At 37.8% G+C, this 27,661-nt stretch overlaps 1 protein-coding gene across 1 annotated transcript in view; it reads right to left on the bottom strand.

Moving 5' to 3' along the window:
- Positions 1 to 1,769: 1,769 nt before the first annotated feature.
- The window catches only part of LOC139444184 (chromatin-remodeling ATPase INO80-like), a 63,028-nt gene continuing 37,136 nt past the window's right edge, over positions 1,770 to 27,661 (bottom strand). The window contains exons 29-37 of the mRNA XM_071225084.1: positions 23,863 to 23,990; positions 15,660 to 15,827; positions 14,226 to 14,384; positions 13,571 to 13,673; positions 13,021 to 13,097; positions 12,391 to 12,507; positions 8,722 to 8,824; positions 7,846 to 8,031; positions 1,770 to 5,707 (exon numbers count right to left, since the gene is read on the bottom strand). Of these exons, the coding sequence (XP_071081185.1) occupies positions 5,640 to 5,707; positions 7,846 to 8,031; positions 8,722 to 8,824; positions 12,391 to 12,507; positions 13,021 to 13,097; positions 13,571 to 13,673; positions 14,226 to 14,384; positions 15,660 to 15,827; positions 23,863 to 23,990 (1,109 nt within the window). The 3' untranslated portion in view covers positions 1,770 to 5,639. The remainder of the gene's footprint in view (positions 5,708 to 7,845; positions 8,032 to 8,721; positions 8,825 to 12,390; positions 12,508 to 13,020; positions 13,098 to 13,570; positions 13,674 to 14,225; positions 14,385 to 15,659; positions 15,828 to 23,862; positions 23,991 to 27,661) is intronic.

A 27,661-nucleotide genomic window follows, 5' to 3' on the forward strand; every position in this document is an offset into this window, starting at 1 on the left:
TGTCTGTCGTTTTTGTTTTGTGAAAGGGCCGCTTTCTTTAAATTTTCAACCCGGTCTCACATGTCAAAACACTGATGACAGCAAGTTACATTACAGTTCCTGGAAACATAACGGCGGGCAGATCAGGCGTGAAGAATTCTGTCACTGACAAAATGACTCCTATTTCCGGAATGCACTGGGACATTCTCTTGGTAAAGCGCCTACTTGGACATTGAACTTCTCACTAGTGTCGTTAGTAATGTCGACAATAAGGAAGCCTTGCTAAGAGGCTGTGCTGAATGATAACGCCTTGGATGAACAGTAATTCTGTCCTAATAGTAGGCAATTCTACATCAGCGGTCAGTACATAGTCTTTTATAGGAACAACTTGTATCATCTAGAAAGTATGATTTAAACTTATAATTATATTGCCTTATAGACTTGTGCAAGTCTAACAATAAAGGTGAACCGTAGTCTCAGTAGACTTTATCGACAATGTTGCTATAGTTGCTAATTAATCCAGGACTTTTCAGCTGAATGTGAGAGGGTAGCCGAAAGTCCTTTAAGATGTTAACCACTTAATAAAACAAACCTTTCTGGTGTTGAAACTTGACAAATGTTAAGAGGACAAAAATATGTAAATGAGAGACTTCCTTCCACACTTGCTGACAATATCACAGCACAAACTGCTTAACAAAACCATTTAACAAAATAGTTTCCCAGGCGGTTTAATGCATGACTTTGCATGTGTTTGTGACGGGTGCTACCGGTGGGGCAGGATACGCTCACCTTTTCGCGAAGACCTGGTATCATTACTAATTGATAGTGATTCATGAACACATGCTCAGGATATAGTCGGAATCGTACAACCGACTCTGTATTGGATATGGAAAGGGTTTTGACGCTTTATTTACTGAAATATTAAAAAGGCCATTTGTTTTACGGCGACCTGTATATAGTCTTGACCAGTTGTTGATATTGTGAGCAACGATCCACGCCGTCGGGGCACATGTACACCCTATCAAACCACTCCCAGCTCTAAGACCTGCATCGCTTGCTGGGAACCAATTCCAAACCCGAATCATCACAGGCTTCTTGGTTTGAAATCAGTGAGCTGATTTATCTACAAACCATAACAAGTAATGGTATTTTGTATTGGAGATGTATAGTGTTCACATACAGTAAACTACGGTTATAAGGAACTCAAAGGGACCACTAATTTTAGTTCGTAATAACCTTAGTTCGTTATAAGCATTTATACAGCATATAAATACAACACATGGCCAGGACTAAAAAATAAGTTCGTTATATCGGTCAGTTCGTTTTAAGCGTGTTCGTTACAAACGTAGTTTACTGTTGTGCAGTTGTAGACTCGACTTACTGGATGATTGAGTAACAAGAGATACATTCTACACATTGAAGCTGCCACTGTTTCCAGTCCTTATTGAGATCATGCAACACTGATCCGGTTTGTTCTTAAAGGTTGCTGTCTTTCGATGCGGCCAAAACAACGCATGTTTCATAAACTGTGTCATCTACTTTACAGTTGAGAAATTGCTATCACACTCTATCAATGACCGACACTTCAAATTGCAGTGTTCTAGCTATATGACGGCGGCCTGTAAATAATCGAGTCGGAACCAGACAATCCAATTGTCGACATGGTGAGCGGTACCATACTCCTCAATCAACCAAGTCACTGCGCCTGGCAATCCGACCCATTTAGCCTCCTCTTACGACCAGCACAGGTTGCTGGAGACCAATTCAAACAACAAAAACCGATGCAAGTGTAAAAATAGTTTAATCATATCTACAAATCATGAACAGATATGACAGAAGATGCCACCTCACTGGTGTGGTGTGGAGTGTCATCTTGATGGCTGTATGACTGTGTCTTCAGATAATCCTGATTGACATTAAATGCACATTGAGTCCAAATGGTTTAAATTATCATTTACACCTGTTACTACGACTGAAAATGGTATAAAAAGAAACGAATTGCCAAATTACATTTGGACCTATAATGATATTTATCAACAACTTGGACCTATCAGTGTGTGACCCACAAGTGCAAATTCATGAGTGATAATGATGAAAGGTTTAGTTTATGTGAAGAGAACTAGACATATGACAACAATTTGAGCTGATAGTGTCCTTTGAAAAATACACACAAGCAGGTTAACCGTTACCAACACAATTATGATTTTCAAATGTATAAAATAAATTTCCTTTTTTTCAATTCAAATACTCATGATTTAGTGAAGTTTCTCAATGCAGAACTGTCATTTGACGTAGGTTCATTTGTACTTTTCCTAGCCCTCGCATTTGCAAAACAAACATACACCATAAACCTACAAATACAAAACATATCTTTTAATATCAATCACCGACAGACTAACAACTCATGGATCAATGATGACCTCTATGCCAACAGTTGTGAAAACACAGTTCAGCAACACAAATACCCCTGGGTTAAAACAGTTCACTGTAGTCACAGCTTCCTGCGTGGTATGCCAGTGTATGCTTCCTGAAGATCACAGCATGACAACTCTCAGCCAGGCAGAACACAATATCACACAGCCTTATGTCAACTCTGTGCCAACATTTCATGATTGGGTAACAGTGTGACCACATATCAACTTGATGCTGCACCAAGTCTTCGTAATGTAACCAAAAATTTAACAAATACATGCAAGTTCCTATCATTCAATTTACATAACAGAGGAACATGCAACAAAATCATAAATAACATTTGTCAGTTTTAAAATAACCAAATCATTACATGACTGCGTATCATTTCATGTTGTTGAATACATTAATTTTGAAAATGGTAGGTGAAAATGTAGTTGTCATGACAATAGTAGTAACTCGCATTCAACAATATTTTGTAAAAGTCTCATAAATCTCATCAATCCTTGTCTCTTTATACAAGAACAATTTTGGAATGATCTCTTAAATGTATGTTTTACTACAGGGCATAAATTAACATTTAACATCTACTAGACATTTCATAGGATAAGCTTAAGTATATCACTCACTTACTCCCCCTCCCCCTACCCCTTACATGAAATAATATGGTCCTTCAAGGAGGACAATGCTCAATGGTCTGGAGTTCTTTCAAATCAGGGTTTTGAGTCACCTGAAGCAATTTTCCTTGGACTGTAAAAAGGACAGACTACACTAGTCCCTATCTTTTATGTATGAAAAGATGTCTGAGGCTTGTAGGGTACTATGAACTTCTATATGTAGCTCTCAGTGGGAAAACTTAGATTTTCAACACGAGAAGGAAATCTGTCTTAAGTCATATGTTTTCCAAGGCATATTTATTTAACATTATAAGCCGGTACATCCGATGTTCTCAACGTGTCACAGAAGGAATACACTTTGTCATGCCATATCTCTCGTCCACATATAAATATCATATTCATAGAATTTTTCAGTCCTGACCATTGACATTTTAGGTTCATGTGTCAAACATGTTTAGTTTATCTTCACCAAGTATTTATTTCGAAATCATAATGAAAAAAGATGTTTTCAAATTTACTCCTTTCTGTAAAGGAAAATCAGAATGATGTAAACCAGAGAATTTATCATTCTCATATGACGATTCATAAAAGATCTGTTGATCATATGCGATATAACATTACTCTACATTTCTCCTGGGAAATACATCTATGACCGAGCACAGACCTTGCTCTCACAGAAATTATCAAACAGGTGCAGCACATCTGACTGAAAGCCATTGTCAAACACAACCTCCTCACAACACTGAATAACCCAAGACAAACATTAACAAGCAACACCTTGACCGTCCCTTCATAAATTGGTCAGCTGCATCTCAATCAAGTGATGATGGTATATGGTTCCTTGGTTGTGACAAACAACTGACTGAATCACGAATCCACATTACCCGGTAATGTCCCTGTCCAAGAAAGGGACATTAGAACTGAAAACTAATAAATTCCTCCACTAAATTACATATTATGGTTCTAGTAAGAAAATTGTTTCCTCGACATGGCAACACTCAGTCTGCCACGAGTTTTACAGGATGTTCAATACTGACATCTTACACTTGATTCCATGCAGCTATGCGTCAGAATGTATCCTCTGCATGTTTTATTCATGTTCAGTTTACACAAACAGATTAGTTTCCAATATACTTCACAAACATTTAGACACAAATGAGACAATCTTCATTTCTGATACTCTTCCGCAAAAGAGATTCTCTGGGTACCAAAGTTCCTTTGTTCTTTCACACAACGTTATTCCACTGATTCACTTAACATGAAAACAGCTTCTATCTACAATATGATTGTAATGGATATATGTACAATCTGATGACAAAACCTTGAATAAGTAATGAAATTATCCTGTCAATAATTTAGGACATACAAACTTGCATATTTTGTGAACCGGTGAAGATCAGTAAAGGCAGCTGTATGCTGGACATGATTGCAGAGTTCTAGACTGTACAATCAACATCGTCCACCACCAACAACTTCACATACAGCAACAACAACAAACCTATTCTTTTATATTGATGTACAAATCCTTTTCTAAATACATTTCAGATCTGAGCTTATAACAACTCATTCATATCTGCATAGGAAAATGAATTGTTCCTTTGTTGCCTTAAAAAAGAAATATAGTATTTTATTTGAAAAACTCTGACCTTCACATGCATATGCACTACCATCATTATCAACACACCATGGCTACTTCCTTACGATCACCAGCCAGTGTATTCACTGACCCTTAGATATATTTGTTCATGATTCCACTGTGTGGTCTCCAGAAGCTAACAAGCAGTCATTGATTCAATGGTTGCCAGTCTTAAACTGGAAATCTGCAAGATTGGTCTTTAATTATCTTTATTTTGATTTGTGCTTAATCATGGCAAACAGCAGCCAAACAACTACTCATGATGGCCAAACAGCACCCATGGGCATACTAGAATTGACTCATTAGCATTTGTCCATGGTCTGAAGGTAACAGAACTGCTGACTTAAACATTTATGGACATTACAATATCATTTGTCCATATCTTATAAGTTCCAGTTCTGATGACCTAACCTAGCAACTATGACCATCACCAGATAGGCTGAATAGCATTTGTCAATTGCTATGATCAGTTCTCATGAATTTACATGGTAACTCTGGATATCACTAGATTGATTCAACAGCACTGCCCATGGCTCTATCGGTTCTAATGGTGTTACATGGTAACTATGGACAGTGATATGTCCATTTAAAAGATTCCAGTCACAATGACTACAGGTATCGTAAGATCACCTCATCAGTCTTTTCCTCCGTGGAAAGCATCAGTCTTGAAGGTTGTCCTTCTAAAGTCAGCTCCTGTGCATTTTCCGAAGTCAAATGAACTACATATAACAATGGCCACGTATCAAAACACAATATGTCTGAAAAGCCAAATGGAACTAAAAGTCTACTGTCTTCAGACCGGGATAAATATAATGCACAGACTGGTCTAAACATGAACTAGTTATTATCTTTCCTCTTCCAACAGACTGGTGTATCTTCATCCAGTAGTTTCCCCATTCATTCCTTGGCTAAAACCACCTGAGGTACCCCACAGTAATATCATGGAGTAAACCCTTTTAAAATGACTGTCCATGCTAAGCATCTGTTTTTATGGTCTGTCACACTGTGGGTGTGCTTCTCCCTGATGTTGGCAAAGACCCAGCTGCTCGAGGTGAACCAGTTGACCCTGCAAAATATCATTTTAATAATCACATTTAACTGTTTAGATAATTCATTTCAATTGGTTCCATTAATATTAAAAAAATCTGTTTCCTAAATATCTTACAGATAACACAACAAATTGATATGAGCAGAATTTGACAGACAGCTGAATTTTACATTTTTCATATCCATTTTGTTGTTAAGCCATACCATACATTTGCAAGTGGACTTTTCCTCAAAAACATTAAACTTGATACAGTGAAAATATCCCTTGCAGGGGATGTTGAAAGAAATCAAACAAATACCCTGCTGTAAGTGATTACATTGTTTTCCCAGGGGTTCTATGAACATAACAAACAAAGATGAGCGTATCACATGGGTTTTGGACACAGGCTTGTTTAGCAAACCTCCAGAACTTTCAAGACGGGCCAAAAATGCGGAGGTTGACAGATATGTCCTCAGTATAGTCCCCATCTGTGCGTGTACTGTGTAGTGTTTATGAACAATGTGTTCTAGCAACAGCTGTAGATCAGGCGATGGTGTTCTGTTTTCCTGTTTCTTGGCATACACACGAGAGGCCATGTCTACACTTGGCTGGACTTTATGATGATGGAATATGCATGTCAGTACTGCTGGTGTTAACTGGTACAAGATCATGTGCAAAAGATTCCGCAATACAATAGAGGACTGAAATGATTCCCTTTTGTATTTTTGTGTACTTCATGACTGAGGAGAACTGTTGGCATTTGTGCTTCTATCAATATCTCACTAACATTTATCTCCTTGTCCAGATTTACTCAAACCTTAACTGAGGTTTTCTTCAACAAGTTGCAGCACTTTTATATATTCACTTATGGTGTGGTAGGTACCTGGGCTGTTACGATTCACTCGCGTCTTCGGTGAATCGAACGTTTCTATTCATGAATTGAATTCGTTATTCGTGGTCACTAGAGTCGAATATTTACGATTATACAGTCACGTGCATCTACATACCCTTTAACATATCATATGCTGAGATTTCTTTAAAGACAACACTCATATATATAATTTGACAATATTGTGGTCACCGGTCATTGTCGTATTTGAGCAGATACTAGTACCTGGATAAATGCAGTATATAAATGTATAATATATTAATAATTATCCAACCATTTCAAATAATTTATGTTGATATTTTTCACTGAATATAATATATTATACATCATCAACTGCTGACTTGTTATTGTATTCGTGAATAAATATTCGTATTCGTTACCCTATATTCACGATATGAATTGTATTGGCCTCATTGTGTATTCGTTGCAGCCCTAGTAGGTACGGATATAAATGTGGGCATGGTAGATTCAAGATCTATCTTCATCAAATACAGTGTTCAATCATGTATGCTTGTCTTACTTTCAACTTGTTCTGAATTTAGGCTTCAACAAATATTCTCTGTTCGAACTAATTTCTGTTTGGCAATAGGTCATTTTTGGTAATTAATACCTCATTATTATTTACAGTATGTTTTAGGGGTTTGTTTGCTCCAACCACGCCTTTTCACAGCATGAGTGAGTGAGTGAGTGAGTGAGTGAGTGAGTGAGTGAGTGAATATGGTCTTACGCCGCTTTTAGCAATATTCCAGCAATATCACGGCGGAGGACAACAGAAATGGCTTCACACATTGTACCCATCTCAGGAATCGAACCCGGGTCTTCGGCGTGACGAGTGAACGCTTTAACCACTAGGCCACCCGACCGCCCCTCCATAAGTTACTGAGCAGTTGTACAGCATGAATCTAAGCAGTAAGTTTATGTTGGTTTCTTGTTTAACACCCCACAGAGCAATATTCCAGCTACATGATGGGAACCCTGAATATATAGAAGTCTGATCAAGACAATTCAGTGACCGATATTGTGAGCAACAATTCACACTGTCAGACACGCTATCAATCATGTCACTGAGCCCGACCACCTGATCCATTTGGTTGCCTTTTAAGACCAGCATAAGTAGCTTAGGACCTATTCCCACAGGGGGTTCATACGATATTCACTATCAACACTCACTGTGTCACAACAGAAACTTTGGAAAACTAAAGATTAATGAAACTGTTATCCAGGAATCCGGAAGTGACACTTAAGGATTTGCTTTACAATTCTCCTGTACAAATCATGTACAACTTACCAATGTTTGCAACATTGTAACCCAGTGCTGCATAGGCTGCAGTCATCCCTGCTTGAGCCCCTGCAATCTCAGCTGCACTTAGCGCTTTCTTTGTGCCTCTCCCCCTGGGCCGCCGACCGACACCAGATCCCCGGGGCCGGCCCCTGCCCCGCCCCCTTTTGCTTGGTGGAGTCGGTGTTGAGGCAACTGGAATCAACACCAGGTGACAATATTAGCATCACAGACATTCGGCAAAGTCGTTAATTCCGTATACATCTTGTCCTGATTCAGGAAATCTCATGTGGGGCAGGAAGGGACAAAGGAAGCATTTTCAATCATTTTGTGTCAATACAGACTTGAAAGGAAGTGTGCGAATTATTAAAGTGTTTAGAAAGACATAAGTTAATAGTGTGATTTGTTGAAATAACATGGATCAAGGCTCACAAAAGCCCATTTATTAGCAACACATGGGAGGGTCACTTAACCTTTACAGCAATATATAGTCATGTTCATTCCTGTCTAAAGATACAAAATGCAGCTTTGTTTAAGTAAAAATAATGGTTAATTTCATGGAAGGAAAAACAATTTCATGTTCTGTGATTGAAACACAAGACAGTGACTTTCCTCAAGCCCTAGGTATTGCAGGTTAAAGACTGTGGAAGCTAACAGAAAGGGGGCAGTATACTGACTAACGGAGGGCACATATTTGCTAAGTGAATCTGGGATTTGAACCCGCAAGCAGCAGATCCTAGCAGCTAAGGGCCTTAACTCAGTACAGTTAATTGCACCAGGGATGTTATATCTGAAGCTATGGTGACTTATTTGATGATAAGATTATGATTCATCAGATGGACATTTTAAACAAGCAAACACTGGCGGTGTTATGAGAAAGATTACCTGGTGGGTATGATGTGTGGGCATCGTCTACTATGACCAGTCCTCCATCGTTGCTGCTGTCTTCATGCGTGGCAGCAAACAGAGCTTCACTTCCCACTGACATCTGCAGGAGAGAAGTACATGTTAACTTAAACACTACACCAAACACAATGGGGAGGAATACACTAAAGACAAAATAACCATATAGTTCATAAAACCATAAGGAATTTATGATTACCTCTCCAAGAGAATTATTGTTACTGACTAACTGTGTCTTCATAGAGCCTTCTTGTTGCTCGCTAGCTGAAGCATATAGAGACTTTGTGTTGCTGGATAACTGAGGCCATATAGAGCCTTCTTGTTGATGGTTAACTGAAGCATATAGAGACTTTATGTTGCTGGATAACTGAGGCCATAGATGCCTTCTTGTTGATGGTTAACTGAAGCATATCGAGACTTTGTGTTGCTGGATAACTGAGGCCATATAGAGCCTTCTTGTTGATGGTTAACTGAAGCATATGGAGAATTTGTGTTGCTGGATAACTGAGGTCATATAGAGCCTTTTTGATGATGGGTTAACAGAAGCATGTGGAGCCTTCCTGTTGATGGTTAACTGAAGCATATAGAGACTTTTTGTTGCTGGCTAGCTGAAGCCATACAGAGCCTTCCTGGTGCTGGCTATAGCTGAAGCCATATAGAGCCTTCCTGGTGCTGGCTAGTTGCATTGGTGAACTGCTGGTCCTTCAATACATCCAAGGTATTTCAGATATGTATCCTCTGTATTAGTACATGCCTAGGCATAATTGCTAAAACCTTAAGATTACTGGAGCATCAAATGTGTATGACTACTATACAAATGATACAACTTAGAAAATGAGTATGTGACAAATGAAAAGTAACACATCCATATTGTTTTCCTTTCTCATATATTCAGATAAGGTTTCATACTTTCCAAGCAAAACATCTGACACCATACTGATGTAAACAGTACCCGTGAGAAGTGTCTGCATATAGGTCTTGATCTCCTGAGCAGTTATTCCCAGTATGTAGATAGAAGAAGACAAGGTAAACAATAACACTGGGGCACAGAGGCTGGTGATAAACCCTGGAACCCATCTGTCAGCAGGAGACATCTTCATCAGGTTACACACTACACTGATACCTACATTGTTAGGTTGCACTCCATTGATCTAAGGAGGAGTTGATAGGCAACTATGCTACAACAAAGGTACTCCTATCTTGGGGAATGTCATACATTTGGAAGATTTAGAAGAAATTTGACCTCATAACTGACTCTGACACTACTATGAAAGACCAATTACTTTTGTTACACGGATCACAGACCAAGACTTTGGGGGAAATGGAGAAGTAATAAAGTTTGGAAATATTTTTTTCTAATCCTTTATCTGTAAGAATTCAGTATCTTCACAGGCTATTCTCAGACCTGAAACGAACCTGTTCAATAATCGGAAATGATTTGATTATGACTTTTGAAACATTGGACAGGTGCATCGAAGATACAAGTTTTTACAAAAGGACTAATTACTAAATTGTTGTGGTTGTCTAAATAAGGACCAAATAGTAGACATGTCAAAGTTTGCAACTTTTTTCAAATATGGTATATTTATATAAGGTGAAAATAATTAGGCAAATTATTAGAGTTAAGTGCAAGATTTTCTGTTGCTCTTGAACATGAGAAAAGAATGATGACTTTATCAAGTAACAGGAGATGACTTTGAATCAGATGTCAAATTAGTGCAAACAATTTATATGGAACTTAATTAGGACATACACAGAGGCATCAGCCCATAATTCACAGCAGCATATATCACATGTGTTGAATGTGTGTAAATTAGACCTCTACATGCTTTCTCTCGAAATATCAAGGGCAAAGAAGCATTGTCTACAACTCAAGTCCTGCTGGGAGTTAGCGCAGATAAAGTGTTCTATTGTCTCACTCTTAAGATGACAACACATGCTCTATCTACAATCCTAGACATCAGTTGCCATTTCCTTCCTCTTTCAACAAGCAAGGGGAAGGCTCTATGGATAAATCATGGCAGTTCTACAGAAGGCTTAGATAAGTTACTTCACTATCAGCACAGCAGCGACAACATTTTTGTCATCGCTGTTTTTAAAGTGTCAGGTTGCTCCAGGCATTTCTTTTGCACTTAAACATTTTTACTGGCATCTTTGAAACATTTATACTTTTTAAAAGTATCTCTAATATGATCGGCAAGATTCTTAACATTCTGTAGATAGCTTAATGACATTTGAACAGAAGATAGATATTTCATTTCGTAGACTTATTTTCACAGTAATTTCATGCAGATGCCGTTTCAAAGAGAAAGTTTTTCACTTGATTTGTAATTCAACATGGAGCACACTTTAAGTCCCAAGGACAGTAAATGAATTCCACACCACTGAGTAGTAAGAATGCCATGGCCTAGGTTGTTCCATTCCTACAATCACAGGCAAGTTAAACATACAATTGTCTCAAACCTCTTCCAAACTCTAACATGAAATAATCTTTCCACCAATCATTATTGATTTCATTTGACTTTCTTGAAAAAGTAATTTTAATTACATGTCCAATGTAAAACTATCAGATTGTTGGATTACTCTGTAAGTTCCTCAAGATGTGCATCTTCGTAACACAATCTTCAGACCTCATAGGTATCTAACATAGACTTTGGATAAATTAGACAACAGGTTCAACAAAAAAGAACTGAGCAATAATTATGACCAGAATAGGTTGCTTGGAGCCAATTCTAACCTGGAATCCCCACAGGCGAGATGTGTGAGTGATCAAGGCAGTAGGGATATATGCTGCAGTCTGCAATACCTGACACATGATAGAAGCCTGTAGTATGGGGCTGTATCAGGCAAACCAGTGATGGATAGCATGACATGTATTCCCGATTGTTCCAGTAGCATACACAATTAGAGTCTGTTGTGAGTTGCTGTCTCAGGTAGGAAGTAAGTGAGCACTTCAAAATATTAGTGGATAAAAAGAGTGAGTGAGTGAGTGAGTGAGGTTCAACACCACTTTCAGCAATATTCTAGCAATATCATTTTAGGGGACACCAGAAATGGGCTTAACATTGTACCCATTTGGGGAATCAAACTTGGTTCTTCGGTGGAACAGGCAAACACTTAAACCACTTGGCTACCACCCCACACCACCCCATAATCTTAAGTCCCTAAGCTGGGGGCCTGGTTGGTTTACTGTTTTCCATCAGACAACATCAATTTCTCAGGGTTTTCATAGTTCAAGTCAATAAATAACAGCTCTAATTGTTATATTTACAGTCTGAAATTGAACAGCATCAGCATCATAGGTAAAATTGATGAAACACAAGAAACCTTTCCTGGTGTGAAGCTGGGGTTTGGGTTAAGTCTGCAAACTTATGACTGACATTGTAAGCTGTTTCCGAAATCACACAGTTTTCTCAGGAACCAATGAAGACACTTCTTTCTAGTTTGACATTCTTACAAGCAATGTGCACTAAGAAGCTGGAAAGGGCAGGATGACACTGGATGTCATGGATGACAAATTACTATCTTATTGATTTTTATCATAATAATTAGACTGTCAATGACATCTGGAGAAGGAAATGGGTAAACATCTAGGGGTGGGCAACAACGGCAGTTTGTGGTCACATTAGGGGAAACTGAATCACCACTTACCACACTTTGTGGACTAGTTGGAACTGACACAGAGTCTACACTTGCAACAGACTCTGTATCTGGGGCAGGGATTGTCAGATTGGAATCATCCACCTTGGACCTCTTTCCTTCTCGTTTCTGAAACACAATAAAACATTCTAATCTGGACATTTTATCTAGACATCATTATGTATGCCAGTTATTTCTGTCAGGCCAGACTGTTTTTATGCTTGGTTTACTAATCTGCTGCCTCCAAACAATTGAAATGTGAAAAAGAGGAAAGAAGAAAAAGGGAGGAGACACCATGTTTGTTTTTTATCCCGCTGACCAGAAAAATGCAAGTTATGGTGCTGACAAACCAAGAAACATTATCGGGGCGAACTGGGATTCGAACCCACAATCATTGGTTTCTGGCGTGCCCAGGGGACGCAACTCTGGACAGCGAATCGCGGCGCCTTAGCTGACTGGGCCACACTTGCCCCCTTATTTCAATGAAAAGATCACGAATCTATAAATTTTAACATACAGGTTATGACAATAAGCCCTTGACGTTAAATATAAGAGACTGAATGCAATTATTCAGGCAAATGCTTGGAGTGGAAAAAGAATTACCGTTCCCTGTACAGTGCTTGTATCGCTGACCATACTGACCTTGTATTCTCGTTTTCGTTTTCTGTCTTCCTTGCTCTGGCCATCTCTCCCTCTTCTCTCTTCTTGCCGTGATCGTACTGCAGAGAACATGCATCATTATATCATTACCTCTCACTAGTCACTAGAGCATTAGGTTTGTTTGTATGTTGTTTGTATGTTGTTTAACACAGCACTCAGCAAAATAGCTATATGATGGCGGGCTGTAAATAATCGAGTCTGGACCAGACAATTGAGAGATTGACATCTTGAGCATCGATCAACTCAATTGGGATACGATGACATGCATCAACCAAGTTAGCGAGCCTGACCACCTGATTCCGTTAGTCGCCTCTTACGACAAGCATAGTCACCTTTTACGGTAAGCATGGATTGCTGACCTTGCTGAAGGTCCTAGAGCATTAGGATTCAATCATCCCAATTGTATCAGTAAGAAGCAAAAGTATCTAAGTCATTTGGTTATGTAGAAGTTATAAACTGATCTCCCTTTCATGTATTACAAGGAAACCAAATCATTACAATTTGAGAATTTGATTTAAATTATATAACTTACATTTCTTTTCCATCTCATCATCATCAATAAGCAGGGACACAACCTCCTTCGGTTTGAGTGTGTCAGGCCGGAAATTGCCCCCCTGAATAACCATTCTCTGGATCTGGAAACATATACCAAGTTCAACTACCTGTAATCATAGTTCATACAGTTTTTGTTTTAATTCAAATTGTTTTGAGAATAACCAAACTGTCACCACTATACTTCAACTACCAGGTAAATTGTCATCGGCACTACTTACACAAAACTGTCATCTGTTTTACTTCCACTAAACTGTCATCGATGTTAATCACAATAAACTGTCATTAGCGTTACTTACACAAAACTGTCATCTACCTTACTTACACTTAAATGTCTTCGATTTTAATAATACTAAACTGTCATCTGCCTTAATTACACTAAACTGTCATCGGCATTACTTACACTAAATTGTCATCAGCTTAACTTACAATAAACTGTCATTGGCTTCAGTTACACTAAACTGTCAACAGAATTACTTACATGTTCCGAGTGATATTAATAATGGTTAATACAGCTCCAAGAGCTTTTCAACAGATGAAATTTAGTCGCGGGGTGTTAATTTTATTGGTGTAAAAAAAGCAGGCTTTTCATGATATCCAACCACATTCAAGATGAGTAGTTGTGCATCCGTTACCTCGCTTTTCTCCTTGGCTCTCTGTAGAATCCTCTCTTCAATAGTCCCCTTACAGATGAGCCTGTACACAGTGACCTGCTTGGTCTGGCCCAGACGATGGGCTCGATCCATAGCCTGTTGATCTACAGTTGGGTTCCAGTCACTGTCATAGAATATCACCTGCAATACAATTGTCAGTGAGTCAGCAATGCTTTGTCACCCGTTAGAAAATGAACAGGCTATGCAACGGTGACACAAAGTTGCAAGCAACGGCTATACACCTAACTTCCACGAGAACCATAATGTGATGAGTTACACATTGACCACTACACCAGCCTATCCTTCAGCTACTCAGTTGATAATGGTCTATATGTTCTGACTTTCTACGACACTTAAAGACTAGTTGTGGCTAGGAGTGAGTGAGTGAGTATGGTATTCCAGCAATATCACTGTGGGAGACACCAGAAATGGGCTTCACACATTGTGCCCATGTCGGGAATCGAACCTGGGTCTTCAGCGTGACGAGCGAACGCTTTAACCACTAGGCTACCCTAGATGAAATATATCTTTTAGAATTAACTACTTAATGTGAATAATTCAATAAGCAACCTTATTGCAAAGAACGAATGAGTTTGATTTGATGCAGCTTTTAACTGTATTTCAGTAGAATCATGGCATGTCAGCGTAATGTGAGAGGAAGGCTGAAGATTTAATGCTTCGTATATTGAGCAATGTTTCACTGGACTCGGGCTTCACACTAGTGGCTGCATAAAATGAACAGACAAAGATACTGATTCAAGATATTCACAGAAATGTTTTAAGGATTGACTGTGTATTTTTTTCGGTTCATTGAGGTATGAATCGAAAAACCGCTATGCCTCAATAAACCGAAAAAAATATACAGTCAATGCTTAAAATTAAATTCGACAACATAAAACATGTTTTATCTACAATAGTTTAACCAAAAACAGTTGCATATATCAAAACAGACAAAAATGACAACATTGATAAACATTCCAGGTGTAGGAATACATACAGTGGCGTGACATGACCAGACACTCTAGTGATGACATCATGAGCATCGATCTACACAATTAGGATACGATGACATGCATCAACCAAGTCTGTGAGCCTGACCACCCATCTGTGTCAGTCGCCTCTTACAACCAGCATGAGTTGAGGATCAATTTTAACCTGGAACTTCACAGGTCTAAAAACTAAGTAGTATCATGAGGTCCTTGAAGTCTTCAATGTATTTTAATCGAGGGCCTTTTAGAGTCAAGACAAGGACCCTTAGTTATCATGTGTAGCACTGATCTCTCACTTGTTTTTTGCTTTAACAGATACAAGAAAAACATTCAACATTACAGTCTAAGGGGAATAACTCCATGATGACTAATCTAAATTCACTGGTACATAAAGCTTACAACTAAATGTTGTGTTTTTAACACTTACAGTGTCAGCAGCAGTGAGGTTGATTCCCAGACCACCGGCCCTCGTACTTAGCAGGAAAACAAAGATGTCAGATCGATTCTGGAAATCTGCTACCATGTCACGCCTCTCAGAGATCTTCGACGATCCATCCAGTCGCATGTAGGTATGTTTACGGTACCACATGTATTCCTGAAACAAAAATAAATGCTCTAGCAATGTGAAACTATCATGCCTGCTTCTGTTGCAGTTCATACGGAATGACAAATTTGGATGTTCAAACCAGAACAAACCATCTGTCAAATTTGTTTGTGATGTTGTTTAACGCCACACTGTAATGCAATCTGTAAACAATCGAGTCTTGACCAGACAATTCTCACCCAGATCTTCATTGGTGTAAAATTCAAAAGTACTAGAAATTCAACAGTTAACTCATTTAAAACTACTGAGAGTTTAGAACTGCACATCAAACTGTTTTCCGGTAGTATTTACACTGAACTTTATTGCCTGCTACATTTGTCATCTTAACTGCAATAGATTTACTTCAAATTTCTCAAATTCTCCCAAAGAAGTTGCTGTTTTACAGATTGACTTTTTCAGATTTCAAATAGATTTATATTTGCCATAATCTTTCTTTTCACTTAGCGCACCATATTAAGCAGACCTAAAAGTGAAGGTTGATCAGATCCCAAAGCCTTTGGGCAAGTTCTTTCCCTTTGAAGAATCTGTCATATCAGTCATAGATGTGTCAATATAACACTTAATGAAGGCAGGTGTAACTGTTAATGTCGGATTCATCTTCAGGTTAAAAAAAGTAGAAAAACAGAAATGATCTAATTTGGGTCTGGCCTTAATTTGCCATTGACGATAAGGGACTGACTTTTTGCTATTATGGGGAAGCCTGGGAATTTTGTTTGACACAGAATATATTTTCAGGCAACGCTTCAAGACATAAAATATATTTTGCTAGGAAGAGCAAAACAATGTTTTTAAAACACATTCTTTTTTCACATCAATTATGTGTAGTGAATGACTTCTTTGATGTTTCCCCCCAGCATTTGTGGGAACAGGCTGATTATTTAATATTTGTAAAAATCTTTATTTATAATTCCAAGTCATATGGTTGGTCCCTAAGACGACCGTTGGACCAGTGACTGTGGCATAACAAATTGCATTACCTTCCTTATTCCTGTTACTGAATGCAAAAGAATCAAAACATGTACCAAAAATTAATATAAATATACTTTCTTTGTATACAAATAGTAACAGGCAGCATGTTTCTAATCTGTAAGGTTTTAAAACTGTTTACTAAAATTAAAAAAAAATGTTCATATCTGAAACAAATTATTTTGTCATGAATGGCATCTGGTCGATGCCAGCTGAGTCACATTTCTCCTAATAGTTTCCTATTTCCTGTCCTCAAAAACCCTCATCAGCTGCTTCTGAATATTCACACTTAGACTCAACATTGCTCAGCTGGTTTCTCTTCCTCATAAAAGATTCAAGACAAAAAGAGAAATGAAGGTGGTCTGATGCTGGACCATACCAATGATATGGGGGAGCAATTACTTCCTGTATAAACATATCATATGACAATTGAGTAAAATCTGTCAATTTGCTGTGAATTCTGTTGAAAACCTATCAAAAGACCAGTGAGTGCAGAAAAAGCCTGTCACAGTCTGATCTATTGTCTACATTAAGAATCTATTTAAGACAGAAAAACATTATAAACTCTTATTTGCTGGCTGGAATTTTGACAAAAATATGATAAGTAATCTTCTTAACCCTTAACCATGCCACTCACAAAGACAAACTCAAAGAAAGGTAACACTTTTAAATGTTACATTCACCAAATGTAATTATCAAGAATAAGTAGAGAACACAAGAAAATAACATTCTCAGAATCACATTTAACTTTGAAACTCAATCTCCCATTTTTGATGAGGTTATGTTCAGTTTGCCGATACTTCCAATAGACTTTGATACTTGAGGAAACCATCTAACTTAAACCCCTGGAAGTGCGTGTGTAAACGCCAATGAAATAAGCCAATTTCCGTCAATTGATCTATCGCCAATCTCGCACCCAGCAAGCCCTAAGGGCTCCACCTGGTGGTGGCTGTCACAATACAGGTCACAGCCAGGTGATTACTTGGACAGGGTGTGGGGGTCACCATGGGGTAGCCATGTGACCCCTTGGGTACCCTAGGGTGTGTTTACCTGGTCCCTGCCCCCCTGCACTGCAGCCACCCACCTGTAGAACACCTGGGCTACACGATGAGGGGCAGGTGGAGATGGAGGGTGTGTACACGTTGATAAACATCATGACATGGATTAAGTAACCATAATAACAATTTCCTGGGATGACTTGATCATTTGAAGGAATGCCTTATTTATCGGGACTAGTCACATACATAGACAATCCACTGAATGCTAACAAAGTTCAGAAAAAATAATTTAAATACCTCCAAAGAGCTTGAAAATCTACCCTGAACCCTATCTAATCTGATCAAAACAAAGTTCGGGATTATAAATATTTTTGGGGATATTTTTACAAAATTGTGCACTCAGTCTTCACTACAAATAAATATCCCCCAAAATACTCATGATCCCTTACTTGTTTTGTTTGGTATACCAGCATAACTAGCTCTCTGTACATACAGCATTCCAAATTAAGCATGCAAGGACCCCAGGACTCCCCTTAATTATGTTAATTATGAACACTCTATATAACATTGGATATAGGTAATGATCAGGGCCTACTTGCACAGAGCGATCTTAGCACTAAGATGATCGTAACTCCCATACTTTAACATAGGCTTACAATAGTCATAGCGCTAAGATCGCTTTGTGCAAGTGGGCCCAGGAGGACTGTACAAATTCCTACATTCAATACAGATTTATTTGGAGTATATATATCATGGATTATACTAGATAAAAGCATTGTTGATCTCGTCATCTCCGTTTTAAATCTGTTGCTGCAATTGACATAAGTGTGCAAGGCATGAATTTTGGAATCACTGAAAGACTTGTGTACTTCCTATGACAAACAATAAAAATAAAATAATCCATTTTAATCCCTACATGTACATCTACCATGTCTAGGCCATCTTTGAAAGATTAAAGTAGCCTGCCAAAATTCAGACAGAAAAGTTATGAATAAACAATGCCATTCAGAAAGTGGTCAAATGTAACAGATGTTATACTTGGGATAACATTTCCTCAGTAACGTACAGATTCTAGTTCTTTTTTGGGTTGAGTCTGAGAGTGTGGGTTCGAATCCTGCTTTCAACCCCCAAAAGTATTAGAATTTGTACTTTACCAAGAACGTGTTATCCCGAATACAACATTTGTTAGAAATGTCAAGACCTCAAAATCACTTTCCATAAATCCATTGATTTTATCATAAGCGAAATATTCTTCATCTGTTTCATTCTTTAAAAAAAAATCATTCCATTTCAGCACTACCTAAAGTGCAGCCACACTGGAGAAGAGAGAAATAAATTAATAGAATGACAATTCAATTTGTGAAAATGTTGTCATGCTTGGACGAGGCAAACAAATACTTATAAAACGCCAAAAGCCAAACATGGAATGAAATTTGCCCAATTAAACTCATGTTATTGACAAGGACAGATGGCAAGACTCTTGATGAATACTGTAAATATGAGAAAAAGATTAATAGAGTCTGTGCCTGACAATCCCAAAACTCAATCAGGCTTAAGAGGGCACAGTGACCCACAGATCCGGGTGTTTTTTCCTGGAATTCTAATGAACTTGGACCAATGAGTCAGGGAAACTGGGGTATTAATCTTCATGACATGTCGTCCTGACCTGTTGTAGGTTCTATAATTGCCTGATTCATCCGTAAATGTTGGTATCACTCAGAGTTCACAATCTAGGCTCATAACAGCAACGAAGACAGATTGATTCTCAAGCTAGGCTTATTAAACATTCACGTCAAAATAAAAGATAAGCGTTTTATTGAGCTAGGTTTATCAATCATTCAAAGAGAAATAGTATTTTCATTATTTTAAATGAATGCATAATAAGGACAACTACATCAATAACTAAACTAGGATACACATTAATTTTTACAAGTATCTAAAAATGTCTTAATTACTGAATTCATTTAGTAGATATATTTCTTTTAGATCTACACTGTGACTAAAGTGAGCAAGTGAATGAGTTGGGTTTAACGCTGCTTGGAACAATATTCCAGTTATATCACAGCAAGGAGGGAGGAAAGCCTGAAGTGATGCAGGTCTCAGACATTTACCACTTTGGTGAAACCCATGATCACAGGTATGGTGCTGACAAACATAATCGGGTGAAACTATAATAAAAAGTATTGATGGACACATTGATTGATGCAGGCCAAATAATTTTATAAAATTTGCACAACTGAAAAGATCCAGTCCTTTGAATTTGCATTTTATATCTTTGAAAATTCTGGAGGGGAATAACTGCACATAATATTTGAAATATTTTTTTCTTCTCCAAAATACTGAATCCGTTGGGCGGGGTTGGGTGGGGGTGGAGAGTGGGGGGGTGCGCACTATACTCAAGAAAATACAGTAATAAGAAACTATGTTAAAATATGTTTCTAGATTTTGTTTTCTCCTCATTCCTTGTTTCCTGGAGGGAAGTGCAAAAATGTGAGATAATAATTATAAACAGAGACATTGCAAAGGTAGTGTTTACACCGGAAACTCTATGCCATTAGGTAGACAGACATTATTCTGTGTGCTCAACAACCCTCATTTCTGTGGGCACATCTGTTGTAGCCAGTGAGGACCGTGTGACAGTGGGCATCTACCAGCTGCCTGTCGGTGCTGTTGGCATCATCAGTACCAGGGAGACAGTGAAGATCAGACAACACAGTTGCTGTCAATTGAGTAATCACTTTCACCAGGAATCAATGATACACCCAGGACATTGTGACCTCCATCAGAGTGTGAGTGAGTTTGGTTTTACGCCGCTTTTAGCAATATTCCAGCAATAACACGGCGGGGGACACCAGAAATGGGCTTCACACATTGTACCCATGTCGGGAATCAAACCGGGGTCTTCAGCGTGACGAGCGAACGCTTTAACCACTAGGCTACCCGACCGCCCCGACCTCCATCAGAGCAAAGGAAAAGCTTAAAACATTAATAATAAGACTAATGAATTCAAATGGACCAATGAAGACAGGAATCTTAACCTTTACAACCTATGACTATCTATTAGAACAAGACTGCAGGGTATTACAGGAAAACTGCAATACACTTTTAATATAATACATATTGCATTAATTTTGTCCTCTGGTATATTGGGTAAAAAATAACCTAAAGTCTACAGAGAAATTCATTCACAAATGATGTTTGTCATCTTGTCTAAAAGGAAAGGTAGGCTTTGAGATGCTGACATTATTTCACATTTCAAATTTAAACAAGCATTAGAAACTCTGCTTTCTTCCAAATCTAGTCATACATATTTTGAAAACTACTTACCTTAAACTTTTCACTAAAAGTCAATGCACATGCACAACAGGGCTCTCCTTGTATTACTCAAGCCTTACATAACACAACAATGTTATCATTTCACAGTCTGATTATATTTTATCATATCCTGTATGGTTTTCTATCATAGTCTCATAAGATCTAAAGAGTTAGAACCAAAATGGGTTGCACTGTGCAAAATAATGCTCTATTTGTTTTATTAAATTCCCGTTAAATCTACACTTGAAGTTTGAGTCTATGCTCATGATATGACTGATTTTCTGAATTTTGACAGCAATGTAAGTGTTATGACACAGTCACTTGCTGACTATTGAAAACTAGAACTGAAAAATTCCGGCTATCACAGTGTTAAAACGAAAGTCAATCTGTCCTTGTCATAACACAAAGAATACATATTAGTGTCCCTAGATTAAAGTACCTCAGCAGAAGCCTGCATGGACCTGACAGCAACTCCCCTTTTGATAAGCACACATCATAGCTATGTTAATTGGGACTAGCTCAAATAAAACAGTGTTCTAGTGGGTGTCAGATGTGACTTTCACACATGAGTTTCATGCTATAGTCCTAAATGAAGCAAGTCTAGATTTCCACAGGTGCTTGATCTCCCATCTCACTGGGGCTTCTTTCAATTGCAATGTAGTTGTTTGTTCCCACCAAAACTATATATTTTAGAGACTAATAGGGATGCAACAAATACACTATGAGGCGAATACGGTTCATATCATGAATATAGGGTAATGAATACGAATAATCGGAATATTAATTCACAAATACAATAGCAAGTCAGCAGCTGATGTATTATTTGTTATATTCAGTGAAACAACAACATAAATTATTTGACATAGTTTGTTTACTATTAATATATTAGACATTTATATTCTGCCCTTATCTAGGTACTAGTATCTGTTCAAATGTGACAATGACCAGTGACCACAATACTGTCAAAGTAAGTATTATAAGAGTGTTGTTTTTGAAGAAATCTATGCTTATGATATGTTGTTCTTATGGATATTTGTAGGTACAGGGTATTTAAATGCACATGATTGCATATTCATAAATATTCAATTCAACAAATTCAATTCATGAATAGATACGGTTCGATTCACCGCATACACGAGTGAATCGTGACAGCCCTAGAGACTAAGTATTAGTATAAAACACAGTGAGCTCATCTGGAGGAGGGCACATACAGCATGCTTGTCAATGCCAAAAAACTCTGCATTCAGAGTGTTAGACAGTAACGAAACAAGGATAAAACCATTTGTAGTCTGACACATAGATTCAGCCTTGTGTTGTGTTTGATTTTCTGCATTAAATAAAACATGTCAAACAGCTACGCTAGGGTCACCGAAACACAAAACCCTTCGACCTTTGTGGTCACCACCTGACATGTATCTGTGACCTGTGCTGTGATTTCTGTTGCACTGAAAGCCCTTTCTGTTGAGGAAGTCCTAATAATGATGGGTTTACAAGGCCTTATTACATGGCTAACTACCCGCTTCCAGTGGCTGGTAACCCTACCAGGGTCTTAGTGGCCATAATGGGCTGTGCCTTCACCAGTGAGAGATAGGCTGACAAAGGGCCCAATAGTGTGACAGACAGTGAGTGTCCCGAGATGACTCTGAGGGCACCGAGTGACAGACATACAGCAATATTACACCCAGCATGTCCCTGCCTCACATCTACACATGCTGATACCATAGGACGCATGCTCTGTCTCTTCTTTTCACGTCAAGCGGAAATCAGAATTTTCCATTTAGATCTATTGTTGGTGGCAATCTGGAAATCTGGAAACCTGTCATATCCCATCCCATCGCCACCTGATGGGATGAAGCTTGTCAAATTCATATTGAAAGTCACTACGGAATGATAACCGGGGTCATAGGATGGATTTTCAGTTTTTCCTTTGACAGAGGCTGGCAGTTTAATTCCTTCTCTTACAAATCACTGAACCCCTGATGCAGCTAATAGCGAGATCGCTTTCTACTTGACAGCTTGTCTCATGAGACTGTTGAAACTCACTATGGTGAAAGATGGGACTGATTCCGATGTCATTAGGGCTCATGGCCAGAGTCACGAGACAATGTATCCTGATATGATATACTTCTAAATATACTGATACTGCAGGGTTTGATATGACTGTTATTGTACAGCATGGGTGTCGATGCAAGGAAACAATACAATATCTATCATAATACAGAGGATATAGCACAATTGAATATTTATGACAAATCTGATCATTTTAAGCATGCTGGATCATGTACATTGAAAATAAATAGCAGACCCTTTATTGTTTCAGACCAAGTCATCAGTACCGTAATCATTAAATAAGTGTCAAGTGTTTTACTATTCCATAAAGGTGTTTGTATGAATGTTTTTCAATCTTTTAATGGAGAAAACTTGTAATTGGGCAATTCCTCCTTCGCCATTCAATTACCACATGAAACTAAGTCTTGACTAACGCATGAGTTTTGAAAAGGGATCACAAGAATCAGGAATTTTTATTTTACAGAACACCCTCGTAGGGCAGGGTACAAACTATCTACATATGGGAATACATATAACTATCAACATGATTAACTATACTTTTCGTACCGTCTAACTTTTAAGCCCCTGTTTGTTTCATTTGGGACATCAGTTGACCCAGTGATTAAATTGGGCTGCCATTTATTCAAGGATTCCTGATAAATCATGGCAATACCAGTGTAAGGGTTGTCAGCACTCACCTCCAGCAAGTCAATCATTCGGGTCATCTGGGAGTAGATGAGGACTCTGTGCCCATCTCTCTTCAGCCTCTGCAGCAGAGAGTCAAGCACTGTCACCTTGCCAGCATCAGACACCAGGCTCTCTTTGTCTGAGGGAAAACAAGTTCATAATTAAAGCAGTGGCACAAAGTGTACATACTGCTCAAAAGAAGTTAAAGATTGCCTGATTCTTTTATATTTCTATAGTTAATCCATCATGGCCATTACATTACCTATGGTCGAAGGTCGACACTTGCTTATATATAATTATGTACCCTACTAACTTATTTATTAACAATTTCACACCCTTTCAGCATACATGAAAGATAATTGTCATTGTTACCTTTATATATATATTTTAAACCAATATCTTAAACTATATTTTAACAGACATTTATTGAATTGTGTCTCACTGGCCAAATCTGGCCAGACACATTTATATGTGTGTGACACTTTAATAAAATATCTTCTTCTTCTATATTTCTATAGTTAATCCATCATGGCCATTACATTACCTATGGTAATATGAAAGAATCAGTAGTTTTTCAACTTCTTTTGAGTATTAATACAAACCTATATATGTACAAGCAGGATCCAAGAAATGACATTTGTCACATGATTTTAACAAAGTAACTTTACAAATTTACAAAATATCTTTTAAATAATCTACCTTTCACAAATTTATTTTACAAGACGGGGCTCATGTTTCTTTTATTGTTGGTATGCATACAATACATCCCAGATAAATACATAAACTCCATATGGCAACTGTTTTTGGTTACAGTAAATTGACGATGTTAACTTCTTTACTTTTTGAAAATCTATGATTTCCCTGAAGAAAAGGTATTTTCTGTCACTATAAACTGCTGACTTTATTTAAACAACTGATTACTCTCATGAAGCTGTATCTTCCAAATTTGCAACAGATTTCAGTTTATCACCAATTTGAATTAAACATGCATTAATCTCTAATGAGAATCATAATTGCAAATTTCTTAATTTTGTTTTGCCTGGCTACACGTGGAGGACCCCAGCCACCCCTGCACATGTCCCAGCTTATCTTCGCGGGCTCCCGTGTCAGCAGAGCTATGACTGACTCAATTGCAGTAATGATGAAATCAGTGCCAGCGCTGCCAGCAACACGACTGACTCGCCAGAGTGTGTTTATCAACATAATTTAGTCATATCAGCTACAGACATCCACACAAGAAGACACATTGTCCTCCTACAGACTACTTAACTAACCATGGATAGGTATCAAACAATAGGGTTTGTGGTGATTACAATATTAGACTGAAACTATAGAATAGTAATATTGCTTCAGCTGCCTCAGACTTGAAAAACTCTTAATACCTTCCTGTCCCTAATACTTAGTTCTGATTGATCCTGGTTAGTTGATAACCTTCATATCAGAGTTTTATCTCCCTTTTCTCACTTCCGCTACACTACCCTTCCTTAATTAATTGATATTTCCCCACCTTGACAAATTAAAATTATCAATAGCACATCAGGTAGGAATCATTATAATTTGGCCAGGTAAAAACACTGAAATGGAAGACATTTTTCTTTTGCTTATATATTTTATCATCCTTATCAGTTTTCGTCTAAAAAAAGAACAACTTGTGTGTACCAGAAACACATGGATTACTGTGTCCACAACCCATAGCCAGGCAAAACAAAATTAAGAAATTTGCAATCATGATTCTCATTAAAGGTGTGCATGTTCTTCTTAACTACAAATAGGTAAAAAAATATCATTTTTTTTACACAATATTTAGTCAATTTAACAAGACAATTGCCTACCTATGAAACCACACAAATGTTTAGAGCTACATAAAAAGAAATATATAAGCAACTTTTGAAGACCTGAATAACAAAAAATAGTTCAAGTTTAACCAACAAACACTGTGAAAAAACATACATAAGTATCTTCTGACTGATTTGTTTTCGCAAGGCAAAATAAAAATTAAGTTGTGTTGATCAATTGCCCATTAATGTATTGGATAAAACCTTTGTTATGCTAGGATACGACCAAACAGTTTCATTATCTATGACAACGTGTCACATTAATTACATTGTTTAGGCAATTTGTAATCTCAAATATTCCCAAAACAAATGCTACACCTCTAAAATGTGCTTAAAAAACAGTTCCTGAACAAATTACCTCAAACTAACCACTTCAACTTGTCAAAACAAACAGACAGGTTTTTAAAGGGCCTGCAGGTTGCCATGTCTAAACACTGAAGATCGTGTTGCATTTAGTTGGATGATCGAAGGATTACAGATAAGTTTGACCATAGCCACTTGTAAACTGGGGGCCAGATGGTGTGCTTGAACATCAATCCTTATTAATACTGAAATTTAGGAGTGAAAAGAAAACAACATACTTGAAACTTATTAGACACAAACACTGGATGAGACCAAGCCGAAGAACGCTATCGTAGCTAATCTTTTATGTAAACTATCAGCCAAAACGTGTAATAAACACAGGATGGTCTGACTCACTGTCTGGGGACTTCATAACAACCACTTGAACATGTTTAATGGCCAGGTGAAAATAATGCATCAAGGATAAAGCACAAGGAGACAGATCAATATGCACATTTTGTGAAATCATATTTATTACTTTATCATTATCCGAAATCAGCCAAAATGAGAAAATGGAAATTGGCGATTTCCTGACAAAAACTAGTGTTGAAATCACCAAGAACTAATTATCTTGTACCAAAAACTGGTGTTTCAGATTACTAGAGGCCAATGAAAATATAATGTCACCCCATTTCTGTTTAATAAGGGTCCCTTGTAAGCATATTCCTGAAACAAAGCCTGATGTTTTCACAGGTAAACTGACCCACATAATCAAATGAACCTGAAACCTTACATATGCTTCAGCTTCCCCTGAGGGCAGATAAGGTCAAAGCAAAAGCGAAGATTTCAAATACTTATGGGTGCTCTGAAGATCTGCACCCCCAATCCTTATTTTTTTAAAAATTTCATCATCTAAAATTGGCTTCCTCAGGAGATATCACTTGGATGAGATATTTCTATATTGAAATTGTATCACAATGCCTTGCAGGCCATATGTGATGGCATAGGTTACCACGACATCATAAGCAAATGACATCACAAATTATTCTGCCATTGAAGCTGGTTAGCCATACTTTTTACACTCAAATCATTCTCGACTTGAGTTTGATTCAATATTAATTTATTCTCTGGGGACTGGGAGACAGACTGACCGAATACTATGAGTAAACTGTTACATAGAGATTAAATGTATGCCTTTAAACTGTCTGAAAATAGCAGGCTTGTTTATATAAAGTAAAACTTCCTGAAACTAAAATTCCATCTTTAAGCTTTCAAGTTTCACCATTGCATCTAATACCAACACAGTATTGGCAATATTTTATGTCAATAACATGAATATGTTGCTCTTCACTAGATACTATCCAGACAATTAAAGAGGGGTCTGGGGAGTGAGAGAAAGAGAGGGAGAGAGGGAAACCTATCCACCCTATTTCTTGATGGGTTAGAAGAGGAAACACTTAATTTGGTAGGGCCTTACAAGTATGTAGGAACTAATAGTAACGTTCTACTTGTACTTCATCTCTTGTATAATCATGTTAATAGGGACCAGTAATCAATGGAAACAGGAAATGCATGCATTATCAATCCCATCAGGGTCTAATCTGGAACACCTCACCGGGTTTACCCCCAAGTTATTTGACAGCTCCTGGCGACAAAACAGTAAATATTGGTACAGGGATAACCAGTGACAAGA

Source organism: Haliotis cracherodii, unplaced genomic scaffold (genome assembly GCF_022045235.1).
Source record: "Haliotis cracherodii isolate W230 unplaced genomic scaffold, xgHalCrac1.p SCAF_5, whole genome shotgun sequence".
Taxonomy (NCBI): Eukaryota; Metazoa; Mollusca; class Gastropoda; order Lepetellida; family Haliotidae; genus Haliotis; species Haliotis cracherodii.